Genomic DNA, 16,039 nt, shown 5'->3' on the forward strand with positions numbered 1-16,039 from the left:
TTAGCCCGTAATAGGAAAGAAAGTCACTTTGATTTGCATTGCGAAGGACCTTATTCTGTGGGATTAACTTCAATTGGAGTGATTACACATTGTGCTGGCAATTATTCCATTTAAATGTAAAATAACATCATAGGAAAGTATTTATAGGGCAATGTTGTCAACTCTGTTTTTAAACGCACTGCATTGCTGCTTTTGAAAAGACAGACGACTAAATGCATTTTAATAATGAGATGATCGTTGTCTGCCAACCCTCCTAGTAATTTTATTATATAATCAGGCAAAAGAATCTGGGCTAATATGGTTTGGAAGGGTCTTTTGAAACGACTACAATCATCCCAAAATAAATGGTTACTTTGAACCAAAATGTCAGATTACCAGTGTCTTTTCTGACAGGATTTATAGCCGCATTGTTGTGGTCGCCGTTTTAAACCGTCGATTGGTCACCATCTTTTGGTCGGCGGTCTTTTGGCCGTGGTCTTTTGGCCGTGGTCTTTTGGCCGTAGTCTTTTGGCCGTAGTCTTTTGGCCGTGGTCTTTTGGCCGTGGTCTTTTGGCCGTGGTCTTTTGGCCGTGGTCTTTTGGCCGTGGTCTTTTGGCCGTGGTCTTTTGGCCGTGGTCTTTTGGTCGCCCCGACCGCGACAACGGGCGACCAAAAGACCGGCGACAAGACAAGGTAAAAAACACGGTCTACGCATCAGTAAAAGCCAACAATGGCCATGAGCAGTTTCACTGAGCCGATATGCGAGTGTATAAGAGTATGTATGTACATGCGTTGTCTCTTTAAGAAGCTAAGTCAGTCAGGGTCTTAACAAGTTCTCGAACAAAAAACAATACAAGTACGGGAAATTTGGAGCTTTTCTTTAGCCTAATAATTACTAGGGCATCAAGTATGACTAAATAGTAATTTGCAGTTTGTATTTAGGGAATTTGAGCAACGATTTAAATGGTAATTATCACTTACCTTCCGGGCGACCAAAAGACCGGCGACCAAACGGACCATGTACCATTTTAAACTAACCTTCCAAATTTCATGGCACTTCAGATTTCAAGGGCTGAGTTTTCAATGAACTCCGGTTATAATGGTGTTCATAGTCATGCTAAATTTCTGTCACGTAGCGAAACACCATAAGTGTTTTCCAGTTAATACTTTTCAACCAAAATGAAGAACTGGGCCGAGTTTTAGCAATGTTATATTCCCAAATATGCATTCAACTAATTGGCTGCTATAGACGGCAATTAACATCCAGTCAATTTGAAAATTGGGAAGATCGACATTAAAAGCAATGTGGGAAAACAGCACAGAATATTGCTGCATCCGTGTTGTCCAACCTTTAGTATAATTCGCCTTTGAAAGCTCTCTTCACTCTCCATCCAATCACACTTAAGAAACTGAAGTTCTCTGGCAACAGAGCCACAATCACTCGACAGCTAAATAGTGCAATCATTACGCAACACGGGGCAATGACACTTCTGGACGTGTTGGCATACACGCCAGCGCGCAATCGCATGCCTATGCCTGAATAAATGAAAAGCATGCGAGTACTACTTGTGCGTAGAATACTAAATGTACGATGATGGCTGTGCGTCGTCTAAGAACTTAATGAGGCTTTAAAATGGCTTTTTTGCTGGATTTAGCCTCCCAACATATACACAACAAATTATTCCCCCCAAAAATAGATAGTATATGTAAAAAGTGAGAAGAGATGAGCAACATGCATAGGAAGTTTTTTGAAGTTCACACACAGAAATCAATTTAATAATCCGGTCTACTTTGACCCTTAATCCGCAAACAATTATCCTTTGGTTTGAGATATGTAAAGAGGGATTTCTTTTTCTCTCCTGATCTGCTCATTAAGTAGATAGTTGTATTGATTGGGTACAACAACAACAACTTAAGTTTAGAAATTGAGTAAATTAAGAAGAAGTGACCCGATGCCCGTGTTATTGTCAAGCCAATGGTGGCAATGGAAAGAGTGGAAAGTTAAACAATACTTGATTGTACATCGTTTGGTGGCAAAATTACTGCCGTTTAACAGATTTTGGTAAGAAGGATTTCTCCATTCATGAAAATGAACCTCCCACCCTATTTTTTTTAAAGAAATTTAACATCTATCTGCTCAACTAAACTCTGCTACTAACCAAAACAGTTACATCCACCAATGGGCTCACTGGTAATTTAAAGTGCCCCAAAAAACTTTTTATTTCCATATCTAATTGTATTATGTCAATAACTTGAGTTACCTGGAGTTTTAAAAAAGAAAAAAATGCCATCAACCCATAACCCAAGCACTTTTTGAAAATATGAATATATTAAACCTTGAATTGACTTTTTTAATACGTGCATCTCAGATGAAAGATGACAAGATACAAGAAATGAACCCCCCACCCATACGCGTAGCACCCCAGCCCGTTTGTTGATTTACACACCGCGGTCTACCCTTGGTAACCAACTTCATTACGGAAGGTGGAAGTTGTCAAGTGTGTACAGTGCAGAGCAACGTGGATTTACACCCATGCAGCCTCCCACTTCAGCATCAGCAGCATGTGGGGGGCTCCATTCTCCGTGGAGACATCAGTCAAGTTGTCACACTTTAAGGGGTCGAGGCACCCATCTATATGCTGTAAGCCTCTGAAGTGATTTTAGCACGTATATGGAGGGCTCGATGATGTTAAAGAACGCAAATGGTTGAATAAATGATGAAAAGAAGCCACTGGCTCTTTAAAAATGTATCATTCGCAAGCGCCTCTGCCCCACTTAGGAGCATGTTCAAGGGGGGGTAAGGGGGGCGGGGGACACATGGAATAAAATTGGAATACCATTCATCGCCCCTGTAAGGATACAATAGAGGCAAAATCATTGGCGAACTGGGGGGAGTGTGCGCGTAAATTGCGCAAACGGAGTGCGTAACGCGCAATGTCACGTGGAGAAACAAAAGTGAAATTGAACGTGGTTGTCAAAAGACAAGTATGGAAGAAAAAAAACGTGCCCACTCTACCTTTGTGCATGCCGGTGTAGCGGTCTTTGAGAACTGTCAGTTCGTGGATCTTCCCAAACTGTTCGAACAGGGGCTTCAGGTCCTTCTCCTCCAAGTTCCGCGGTATCTGCCCGATAAACAGCTTAATGGCATCCTGGTCCTTCATGGCGCCTCCGTCCGGATGAAGTGAAATGGGTTCCGAGCCGTTCATGGGTTTGGGCACTGGGATCTGGTCGTACTGGTGCTGGTACTGGGGCTGCTGTGGCGGGATTAGGAGCACTGGTGCCGGGCTCGGTCCGTTGAGGAGCAGGCTGGAGGAGTGTGGAGCGGGATACCGCTGAGGAGGAGGTGGAGGAGGAGGAAGAAGAGGAGGAGGAAGAGGAGGAGGATACTGAGGATGCTGAGGATGCTGAGGATGCTGCTGCTGTTCCTGCTGCTGCTGCTGCTGCTGCCTTCTTGTTTCAGTCTGAGTGAATCTGGCCATTCTCGAGCTGGGAGCAGAATGGATAATAGTCACAACACATACACATACGCGCACACACGCACGTACTGAGAGAGAGAGCGCGAGCACTCAGCTGGAAACCGGGCTGACTTTCTATCCGACACACACATACGCACACGGACAGCAGAAGGCAACTAGGAGCGGAATTGGGGAAGAGATACTCACGCGTGCGCGATATTAGACGTGCTGCAGTGACACTTAGTGGCTAAAGCTGGTTATGCAGTCACACAGATATCTAAAACCACTTAAAAATATTTTCAAACGCCCCGTTGAATAGAAACCTTTAAGAAATCCATTTTAAAAATCAGATGTACGGCTGTCAACGAGTTAAACGTGTGCCATAGAGTGCTATAAACAATATGGGTTGTTTTTGACCTTTTTTACAAGACAGTGTCCCTAACTAGGCATGTCAGATTTTTGTTTCCATATATCCATAGATCCGATTGAGATGTTTTTATAAAATATACAGCTGCTGATTGGACTATAGCTCTACTTGTCACATTCATCACCGACCAATCCACATGAAGCAACAGTATGGGTCGCATGGGTCAAGGGGAAGAGCAAAAACACTTACAGTCCAAAAGAAAAAAAAAAGCTGTGTGACGCTTTTTTCCAGATAGTTGCTTCCTGATCACGTCTGCAGCTCCCACCTCTTTTTCTCGGTCATCATGGTTGAAGTGGTTAGAAACTTGTGCTTGTCAAGACAGAGCAGTGTGATGAATCATGGAGTCAGCCAGGACCGTTTTGCTTGCAGGGCTATGACGTCCCAATTTCCATAAAGAACTTCAAATAGTGATTCTTCTGCCCACAGGACACTTTTCCACTTTGCCACACTCCAATTTAACTGACACACGGACTGAAATCCGCATGTTCGTCTGTGTCCTGTTTAGAAATGGCTTCTTCTTTGCCCTGTAGAGTTTCTTTGACATTGTTTTCAGGAAGTATTGCTGAGTTCCTTTTGTGATTTGCTCCTCTTTCTAAAGTTATACCATTGATAGGCTTGAAAATCACAGGAATCCAACCTGTTTTTGTCTTCCTATTTCTTTTCCACTTATACATGCATTGATGAAAAAAATCCCCAAATTGTACGTTGAGAAACACTGTTATTCCCCCTGTTCGACTACTCTATCATGCACTCATTCACAAGGAGATGTACCACAACCCCTGTTTGCTGGTGAATGGCAGAATGATTCCAGCAAGTTCCTTACACATCCAATCATGACACCCATCTGTTCCCAATTAGCCTGATCACTTGTGGGAAGTTCCAAACAGGTGTTTGATGAGCATTCCTCCACTCCATCAAATCACTGTATTCTGCTACAATTTATGTTTAACGCTGCAGCCCAACTTCATTGGAATTCATTATACAAGGTCAAAGTTTTGCCTTGCTAGCAAACAGATTACCACTAGAGAAGTGGAGCCCGTACTGCAATGATGCAATCGTACATGGACTATAGCAGGGGTGGGCAAACTATTCAACAAATTCCGCAGTGGGTGCAGGTTTTCATTCCAACCCATAAAGAGGAAACATTTTCCCCCAAATGGTGTCCTACAAGTGTAATCAGTAGATTACAGTCAGGTGGTTCTTGTTTTCTGCAGCAATCTCATTGGTTAAAGTGTGTTTGCTGGATCGGTTGCAACAAAAATCTGCAACCCACAGCACCCCTCGAGGACCGGGTTTGCCCACTCCTTACCTATAGTATACATCAGTGGTGTCAAAGTGGCGGCCCGTGGGCCAAATCTGGCCCGCCGCATCGTTTTGTGCGGCCCGAGAAAGTAAATAATGAGTGCTTACTTTCTGTTTTATGATCAAAATGAAATGAAGATTATGCATGTATGGGGAATATTTCTTCCCTCTTTAAATCAATAATTCCAGAAAATTTATACTGTAATTTGAATATCCAAAAATGATCAGAAAAGCTGTCAATTCATTAATGGATTAGTTTTGGCACCCTAGATGGAAGACATGAAATCGAAACTACGTCGTAGCCCGTGACAAAAACATCAGTTTGACACCCCTGCATGGATTTGAAAGATTTCAAATAGATGCTTCTGTTCCTTTTCCCTACAAATGCTTTGTAGTGTGAACAAAAAAAATGAGATTGAAGAATCTCATCTGTTTTTCTGCTCCAGCCAGCGGACCGCATAACTATAGAAAGACATCAGCAAGCGGCCATTGACAATACAGTCGATAGACCAGTGGTGGTTTTGAGCGGGTATGGAGGGGAAGGAGGCGCTTTAATTGTAAAGGTCTTCTCTTTAAATAGGAATTCCTTTAAGCAGCACATTTCCAGAGAGCAATGCAGAGGCCGAACGATTCGCCGGCTTTATTTGGCGCCTGCTCCGCCGTCTTCTGAACGTATTGATTAAAGGAGACAGGGTACTCGCTCGGATCTGTCAGGCCCTTTTCTGAATAGAAACTGGTGGGGTCGGGTTGAAAGTCAAATGAACTAAAGCCGACGGCTCAGCATGTTGCTCCGTCACATATGTCGAGTGCAAACCCAAAGCCTCCACTCGACGAAGAGCCCGGAGCTGTCACAGCTGACCCGCTCTCTTTTCCCTATTCGACCATTTTGAGGGAGGTATTCGGGGACGCAGGCGGGAGAGAACTTCCACTTCATGCTTTTTATTGACCAATGTCATTAGTGCTTCGCTGGGCCCAAGGCGAAGACAAGAAATCAATAAAGGTCACACTATTAAAGCCGGCCAACTAAAAAAGTTACATACAATTTCAGCCGCTGCCGTTTTATTCCGCTTGCTTGTTAACCAGCCTGGACGGGAAGTTGAAGCCAGCCTGGGTCGATCTCTTGTAAGCCCAGGATTTTTTTGAGACCCTGAGGGGAGATTCAAAGGCTGTCCTAGGGGGTCTTTTCGCTTTTTCTGTGTGTGTGTGTGTGTGTGCATGTGTCGCACTTGTTGATATGTACACGCTGATGAGAAATACCTCATTTATAAAATTATTCCATGCACAATCAATAAAAGCAACTCCCTTCATAGATATTCATAAATGTCATAATAACATATTTCATGGGTAACAGATTATAAATGTGGAAGTAGAAAGACATACATCTATTTACAGTAAGTGGTTACAAAATGAAAATGACCACCCTGATGTAAAAGACGAATTTGGCATTCATCTCCGGCTGTTTTTTTTATTTTTTTAATAACCATCTCATCCTTATTCCACCCCAAAAAACAAAAACAAACAGATCAGGGATCACCTACTTTTTTATCCCACATTTGGCTGTACTAGCTAGTACATCAAATGACAAAACAATCAAAATGCAACAAAATTATAGAAAGCTTATGGATAGCATGCTAGCAGATTGCAAAAATGACTTTTTCTGAGACTTTTTGTGGGCGGGGCCAAGGCACCTGAGTAAATATGTTCAAAACATGTCCGCTGTCATTTTAAAGTCATTTCTTATAGCCCATTCAAACTGACCCTATTACAGCTGACTTTGAGGTATTGGTGGACCAATTTTATCAGCAAATCCTAGAAGTCTTCCTACACTTTTGTCCAACCATAAAGCATTAAATATGATGTTTCTATATTACATGGAATGTTATTTGAAGGGCACAAAATGATATATGGTATCACATAACATTTGTGACATTCGTATGCAAGGTGACACAAAAAAATGGAACTTTTTAATAATCCAATAAAACCAAGGAAGTGATGGAAGACAGATATTTTGTTCATAGTAAATGAAACCTTTAAAACATGCCATTTAAGTAACAATGATGGGATTTTCATTCGGTTAAAATGATGTCCTTCAGATAACGCCTCCCTGTGCAAATGCACTCTTAAAATCAGCTGTTGAGATTCCACATTGAATGCCTCACCATGTCAGAAGGATATATTATGAATTTTAACCTGAATTCACCATGGTTCTTAAAATGGTGAGTGTTTACTTGCTCAAAATTACTGTGTTGCCTAACGTACTTCATTTTTTTCTTTTCTTTTCCCAGTCACCATATATATGACTGTATTAGCAGAATATTACTGTCAACTATCATGACAGCCACAGAAAGTAAAATATGCCTAAAATATTTAGGATGTGCTGCTACTTTTAAAGAACACAATGCCTGCTCTGCTGGCAAAGTTCCAAATAAAGTTTTACACTTTTTTTTTTCTTCTAGGCCTCTCATCACCTTTCTTTTCATCTCATCAGTATTATAAGCCAGTGGTGCGCAAAGGTGTCTCTGGAGGGGTGAGACGTCACTGCATTGCAGCCTCATTTTCTCTGACTCCCATTTAAACAGGCATGTTTTGCAACGCTGAACACTTCACACTGAAAGTAACAAAGATGTCATGGTAGACCGCAGGAGGAAACATTTTGCTGAGTTGTGTGAAAAAAAGGACTTTTTTCTGAGAGTTTAACTTTGCTAGTGGAGCAGTGTCCCATTTAACCTCCTAGGATCTGGCATTCACACATTATTGGTTGTCACAAGACTACAATGTTAAATTTTGGACTACAAAGGCCTGGCATCTACTTATGATGTGGACATCATTTTTCTCAGAGACTACATCATGTAAAAAGATAATTCTTTGTTTGTAAACTCATCAGGTCCCAATTAACCTAAATATCAAAGAGAAAATACAAATGCATGCCTTGCAAGAGTCTGGGTTTTAGGAGGTTAATCCAGCACGTGGTGTTACAGAAAGAATGCATTCAACCATTCCTTTTGTAGTAGTGGTAATTAGTGCAGCGCTATGCCAGTTTAGTATGTTACCTGATGTAAATATCAGGGTTATTACTGTCAGTGCAGCATTATTAGGCCTGCCGCGTACCAAATGAGATGACCAAACATGATGGAAGTTTCAATTACGGTACTTTTCCCGGTGTTCTTATCAGGATGTGTTTGATCCATTTTATTTGTTCATTCATTTTAAATTTTGCTTATCCTGACAATGGTCAACTGTGGGCAGTTGGCGGGGGACACCCTGATGGGGGGACTATCTAAACTCCATATAGTAAGGTCGGAACCCACCATGAATTGAACCCTCAATATCAGAACTGCAGACGTGCTAATAAGTCAGTAAACAATCTGCCTAATCAATTTTATTCAACTACACATAAATAAAGAGTGATGTATTTTTATTTTTTTTAAATATTTATTGCACTTGATGTTGTTAAAGGATATGCAGTGAAACATCTTTCCCAAATCAGCAGGTAATGTTTTCCAGTTGTGTCAGTTTCAAACTGACTATTATGCTTAAACTATAATATCCAATCACACAATTTGGACATCTAGCAAGGAGATTTCATCATTCATAACTGGAAACAAATGTAATCACCCACTGATTGTTTCTTTCCTTCTTCTTTTTTAAACACTTTATACTATAAGTGTCAGCAAACACAATTTCCCATAAATGTCACACTGGACTACTGCTGTGCATGTGGCGTTAATGTGCTCTTAATCCAGAGAAACAACTGCAGCCACAAGCTTCTTTTCTCTCTCTTATAATATGAATCAGATTTGTGACTTGGAAATTGAAATATTCATCTATAATTTTCATTGCTTCTTCTACAAATGAATATGTAGTCTGAGATCAAACAATCTCAATGTTACTGTGGCCTTATTAGTTTGTGAATCACTCCATACATAACAATAAAAAAAATATTCACCATTATATTATGTTACTTTTCTAATCTGGCTGGGACAAGTACTGTGTTCTGATAAAAACAACAAAAATACTTGTTCACACGTACACCACAAGAGAGCAGCAATGTCTAATTTCTTCTGCTAGGCCAATGAGGAAACTCATTTCGCCACATATTAACGTTTCTATTTATTATAAATATCAAGTATCAGTAACACAAGCCAAGGTGTGTACTGTAAAATATTCTTCAAGTATACAGAGCTAATATTTTCACGTTGGAAAAAATAATAATAATAAAGAACAGCACCCTCGAGACAACCAGCATTTAGAAATGAATGAAATGTATTTGGTCATATAATTACTAGACTTAAACACTGAACTAAAAATACTACAATGGAAGGTAATGTTACAAGATTGGCTACCAGAACACAAAAATAAAAAGTACTGGAATTCACATCTATACATGATTGCAACAGGTGAAAAAATTATGCCATCAAAGATAAGTGGAAGAATGGAAATCAGCTAATAATTGGATTCTTCGTGAATTTACTGATTGCATCTGTTTCATCTAAGTTTGCTGTGCATTCATGTAGTAGGACAGCAAAAAGCTCATACAAGGGAAGACCAAACAAGGAGGTAAGAATTGGAATAGCAAGTCATTTTTTGGCAACCATCACTGGCAGTCTTCCGACCAGTTGTGCTGTTGTCAGTCACTCCGTGAGATCTGCCACAGAGCGTATTTATTCCAGCACAGTCCCCGCTGGGTAAATGTTTTAGCGACAGCCAAATACTAATACATTCACGCTACCGTCCCACTTTTAAAAAACGAGGCCAGTCTAGATGATGAAGGTAAATGTAGTCAGTAGGATTCCTGCAATTGGAATGAATCAACCAATGCATTATTCAGGGGTACAAAAAAAGCTACGTCTACAATGCTAGGGGGATTAAAAAACTAACATGAGAGTAAGTACCACCCATTTGAATAGGAATGTGTCTATCCGTCAGGGCCTGCAAGGCCTTCTCTGCTGGCCTAAAAAATATCTGAATCACAGACTGATGTTAGTTATGTTTTGCAATGAATACTTATTAAATAATTCCAAATTGTCTGTCAACTTCCGTTCATTGCTCTCCACCTGTTTGCACTGCTTCCAGATGTGTGTATTCATATTTAAGCATCTAACCAATCACATTTCAACTATTTGTAGCCAGGGGCAGAAATCTGCCCTGAGGCCTTCACAATCAGTTCTGCAGGCTCTGCTGCATAAAACAAGCGTCGATAATAACTGTTGCTTTAACCAATCAAATTTCAAGTTGGCAACACCAATGCCGTCTCGCAGGCGTAGGGATACCTCATTGCCTTCTCGCAGGCGTAGGGATACGTCATTGCCTTCTCACGGGCGTAGGGATACGTCATCGCTTTCAACAACTATGATTGGCTAGTGATAGAGTGGACTAGCCAGAGCTACCAAACTGTATCTGGAGCAAGCTGCACAAGTAAATATATTGTTGTGTTGATTTAATGGCGGTGTTGTCAACCCGCAATAGCTGAAGGAGGAGAAGAAATTGATTTATTTGCAGATTTACTGTCAAAGCCATTTTCCAGACGGACAAGAAAAGCTGGACATCATTAAGAAAGGTCGGACAACTTCGAAGCAAGCAAGCCTGTCACAACCGGGAACGAACATTTTCAGCACTAAATCGAATAAAAACATATGCCAGAATGTAATCTAAGAAAAACTCAAGCCTGAGAAAACCAATTGAATCAAAGAAGGCTCATGCCGGAAGGACACTTGCCTGTATGAATGATCCCTGTATAAACCTTTAGAAGTTCCTCTTCATCGTTGGAAGCAGCGGGAAAAAGGTCGAGTGGGAATTCACTGCGAGACCAAGGAAATTGGGTGTAGCGGATGAAAGTCCAATCTAGCCGACTTGCTTTTGAAATGTGGTGATGTGGAGCTTCGGCACCAGTTCCCGAATGACAGAAGCCAATTACAGGCCAAAGAGGCATTCCTCCACGGCGGAAACAGATTGGAGAAACTCACCTATTCATGAAAAGATTGGGAAAAAAAACTGGGCCGCAGAAAAATGCTCCTGCCAACTCTTTAGGGTCAGTGACGCATTGCTGAAAGTTCACAGAGGAAATTGGGCATTTACACAGAATATTCCGATTGATCAAGAAAGAAATGACCACAAACCAAAACCTTTTGCACAGAGAAGAGCCCTGCACGGAAAGTTATTATTGGGTGCTAAAAGTCCCACTATCATAGGTTTTTATACACTAGTTAAACGAATCCTGCCAAAGCATATTAAACATATTCTCTCTAGACTCACACATATCAATAGCTATTGAAAAAGTGTAATTGAAATAATTTTCTCTCTCAATTTGCCCCTGAGCAGCTTGCCAACGATTCACGCTCACACTCAAATTTAGAGGCAATTTAGAGTATTCAAACAGCCTAACATGCATAATTTTAAGATGTGGGAGGAAACTGGAGTAACCAAACAACATGCCAACTCCACACAAGAAGGTCTGAACCTGGAACTGAACCCTCAATCTCAGAACTGTAAGGCCAATGTGCTAACCACCTGTCCACTGGGACACCCTGTAGTAATGATTTCTCAAAATAAAATGATTGAATTTCTTAAAAACAAAAACAAAGCAATGAAACAAAGAGCGTGCAGCGTGTTAAATGCCTGCCATTGCTTACACCACTTCTGGAAACTGACTCTTACTTTCTGGCCAACAGCAAAATGAGAAGGAAAAACTGTGTTTTGCACCTTTTTGTTTGTTTATTTTACAATAAAAAAGGATTAATGATTGTAGCTCAGTAAAGTCCAATTCTTAATTCTCAATGCCTCACCTTAATTTGGGTGGCACAAACGTCGTAGTATGTGGCATTGGCTTAATAAATAAAAGTACAAGAAGATGGGGACAATGTGGTTTAATGGTTTAATTTTCTGCTTGTATTTGCATTAACAATTAACAAGCCCGGAGGCTGAGTGCTTAGCGCGTCGGCCTCACAGTGGGGGACCAGGGTTCAAATCCAGGTCGGTCCACCTGTGTGGAGTTTGCATGTTCTCCCTGGGCCTGTGCTGGTTTTCACCAGGTACTCTGGTTTCCTCCCACAATCCAAAGACATGCATGGTAGGCTGATTGGACACTCTAAATTGACCCTAGGTATGAGTGTGAGCGTGAATGGTTGTTTGTCTCCTTGTGCCCTGCGATTGGCTGGCCACGAATTCAGGGTGTTCCCCGCCTCTGGCCCGAAGTCAGCTGGGATAGGCTCTGGCACCCCCCGCGACCCTAGTGAGGATAAAGCGGTTCAGAAAATGAGATGCGATGAGAGATGAGAATTTCATGGTGGACAGGACTATTTCAATAAAATATTTAGTATGATTGGTATACTGTTGCTGTGGATCTTCACTTAGTGAATGAATGATGTCTGCAGCTTCCATCATACAAATCACATTAATCATGTGCTTTTGTGAATTAATGGACAACTTCTTGGACAAAGACCAGAAAAACACTTTTTTAATGCCAGTGACCACACTCGAATTATGCATAGTAGCATGTACCTTAGGTTGCTAGGTTACCTTGATGGCTAACAATGTTTCACGTGCATCATAATAATCACTGAAAAAAGATGTTTTCATCATTTTTTAAATAACTCATTTATATTCATTTTATAGAATTGTGGCAATTGAATAGAGGTGGTCAATGAGGGGGCAACATCATGTGACATAGCCCAAATCAATGCAACAACAGCTCAATACACAGCAGCAGTGTGCTTGTCTTCTCTTAAAGGCAAAGCCTAGCACTCCCGTTGTGTTGGCTCATTATCAATAGGAAATCGTGTTCAATATTTCTTTATCCTTTTGACAATATAACCTCAGGAAACCATTTGAAAGCCTACAACCAAAACAAAAATCTGATGCAGTAGTAAGTGAAATTGCTAAAAAGACCACGTGTCAGAGTCAAAAGAATATTCAGGTAATGCAAAAAAGAAGAAAAAAATAAAATATATTGCACTTGTGCAATGTAGCCAGTATTTTTTGTAGTACTTAATAGCATTCATATTTGAGTTTTTCTTTATAAGTACCGTGTAATAATAGTAATTTGTAAACACGCATTTATAAATTTATCATGTAATGGTACTTTTTTTTTTTTTTAATATGGGCATCAGATTGGTAAAACATATTTTAAAAAATCAGGAAGGAAATGGGAGGAAAAAAAATCAACATTTGGACATCCATATTTTTTCTTTTTAAAGCACAATAGAAGAGCTAAATGGGAACTTACTAAGAACATTATGTCTACAATTAAATATACTAATTCATCCTGAGACAAAACAATTAAATGAATTTGGGTTCCAAGGATCCAATACATCCTTTGAATATACATACCTACATTTTACTGTGATCCGTCTACTTTAAGTCAACAAATAATCAAATGAGACAGGCAAAGAGTTAAATAAATAAATAAATTGGGATCTGAGACTCAATATGTAGACATCCCTAACATATATTCCTCAAAACAGCAACAACAAGCAAGATCTAAAAATGCTTACTGGTTAAATATCCAAATTGTTAATGGCTGGGAATTGGCCTATCAAAGTAACACGCCTAAAAGGTCTTAAAATTGTGCCACAGTTGTCAGAGTGGCATTTGGGGAAATGAATGCCATTTGGGTCACAGCATCTCTACATCTTAGCCTCAGTGTGATGAGATTTTCCAAAGGCTTGGAAAGACTGGCTTGCATATTTGTATCCCAACTTTCAATTAGAAGGCTGCGGTTGTTTGACATTCATTTTGCAAATTGGGAGCCCCCCGTCAAATGCCACGTAAAGTCATCATCGACATCCAGGCTAACAATGGAGTCTTTATGCAAGGCCCCCGCCCTTTAGCATCTATTTGGAAATCCTGAAGAAGTCACACATCTGCCACAAGTAGATGTTTTAAGAATACTCAACGCTTTTCCAGACATTTTTCAATTAATATTTTACACCGCAGTCAACTTGCTGACCCTCAATTTCAGAAGCTGTCTCCTGAGAGATAACACGTGGGTTGCGGTTTGGCTCATGTGGTCCATGATAATGCCTCCTTGCTTGCAGTTTGATTACAAAGAATCAAATAATTATCTTTTTGATATAATATGGTGGACGATGACTAACGTCATCCAAGGTTCACTCTTCCTTCTTTTTTTAATTATTGAGCCTAGTCATACACGTAAACTATTTTACATAAGGAAACTCTCAGACCACAAGAATAAATGTCACAATACATAGACACAAACCTTTCATTTTACTCACAAATACTGACATTATGCCATACTGCAACGATGCATTCTGATTGTTCTATTCTATGAATGGCAACAGCAATAAATAGAGATTAATTGCATCTCGTTTTCCCAGTCATTATATCTTGAAACTCATAAATAGATGAACAAAATTTAAAATATTATTTACGGTATATAGTCAAATAAAATTCCTGGTTGCTTGATGTTAAGAAACAAATCCAAAGTTCAAACCATGCAGAAGCATTGAATTAAAAGAAATCAAAGTCTTAAAACTTTATAATAAAGTTTTCCTACTGGATATATTGATTTGAAAATATTTTAAATAAGAAATCCACGTGCAGTGTGCATGACATGTTTTTTTTATTGGAAAGTTCTTTCATTTCTCTCCCATGCAGTTATTGCAGAGCCCTTTGGAACCCTCTTTCAGCAGATAATAAAGCAATTACATAATGTTATTTTTTTTAATAGATCAACCAGTCCAGGCATGTGACTAACTCTAAGTCATCATGTTATTCCTGTGCACTTGTGGACATTTTACTTTGTTTCTTATTCCCATTTCTCTTCCTTGAAGACATATTCTAGCGTATGACCTCCATGTTTCCTATCATTTGGTGACACTTGCTGCCACCTCCTACGTGTTCTGGCAATGCTCTGAAGTTAAATGCGGCAAGACGCTGTTTCTCCCTCTAAATTCTACTTCTGCCAAGGAGGTTATATTTTTTTCCTGCTCCACTCTTTTCCAAGCTGTCGGTTCATGCTGTTTGTTTTTGGCAGAAATACAGAAAAAGTAATTATACTCTTTGCAGACATAGCCAAAATGTTGTGAGGAAATTGGTATATCTGCGTCAGAGCTTGAATTCAAGCAACGCAAATGTTTTTTTCCCCATTAAGTTATTAAGTGTACTTTAAATATGTAATATTCAATATATAAAACATCAGTATAAGGTAGAGAAACTGGAGAGAGAGGACTGTCTGGCTCAGAATTTTCTAAAAGAGCTGCCATATTGATGTCACTTGCAATGAGGCCACTTTGCAGTTACAGTAATTATTGTTAAATCAATTACCAATCATGGTGAAATTTAATTTGTCAGAATTGTATATTTTATCCAATCCAACTCAATTTGTCTAAACATTTTTGGCTCCAACAACATTTTTTTCCTCTTGGGTCAAATAAAAATCTGTGATAATAAGGATATAATTTTTTTGTCAGCCTCCTCACCACTGATTAGCACCAACAAAGGGCACATTGGTATATTCCCATAAACTTTGCAAATCCACGATTCCAATCAAAATGCAGCATTCTCACAAATTGCTGTTATGAATCACGAAAAATGCGGCATTCAGAACTTTTACAGTTCAAACTGCTGTTATGAGATGTGGTCATCGCATTTCTATTGTCTTCAAATTGTATGGGAAAGGTCAAAAAGCTCATGTCAATAAGATAGAGGGGGGAAAAAAGAAGAAAATAAACTTAGACTTTGGACCCTGCTGTGTGTGATTCATCCTCAATTAGAGACGCGCTCGAGATGTGTGGTTGTGTGGTTGTGTGTTTGTGTGTTTGAGCTACCAATCAAGGTGCTATCTGGTCAGGGCCAATAGAGGCAGGCAGTGTAGCTGCTTGGGTGTGCCGAGTTGGAATTTCAACTTTGGACCCGGCGA

General features: G+C 39.9%; 1 protein-coding gene across 5 annotated transcripts in view; it reads right to left on the reverse strand.

Annotated features, from left to right (window-relative positions):
- celf5a (cugbp, Elav-like family member 5a) overlaps positions 1 to 3,411 on the reverse strand; it is a 198,517-nt gene extending 195,106 nt beyond the window's left edge. For 4 of the 5 annotated variants that reach the window (XM_077606459.1, XM_077606461.1, XM_077606460.1 and 1 more), the window contains exon 1: positions 2,996 to 3,338. In XM_077606459.1, coding sequence (XP_077462585.1) covers positions 2,996 to 3,185 — 190 coding nt within the window. In that variant the 5' untranslated portion in view covers positions 3,186 to 3,338. Of the gene's footprint in view, positions 1 to 2,995 lie in introns of all 5 variants that reach the window. The other variant, XM_077606462.1, reaches the window with a different exon arrangement.
- Positions 3,412 to 16,039: the final 12,628 nt, after the last annotated feature.

This window comes from Stigmatopora argus, chromosome 8, assembly GCF_051989625.1.
Source record: "Stigmatopora argus isolate UIUO_Sarg chromosome 8, RoL_Sarg_1.0, whole genome shotgun sequence".
Taxonomy (NCBI): domain Eukaryota; kingdom Metazoa; phylum Chordata; class Actinopteri; order Syngnathiformes; family Syngnathidae; genus Stigmatopora; species Stigmatopora argus.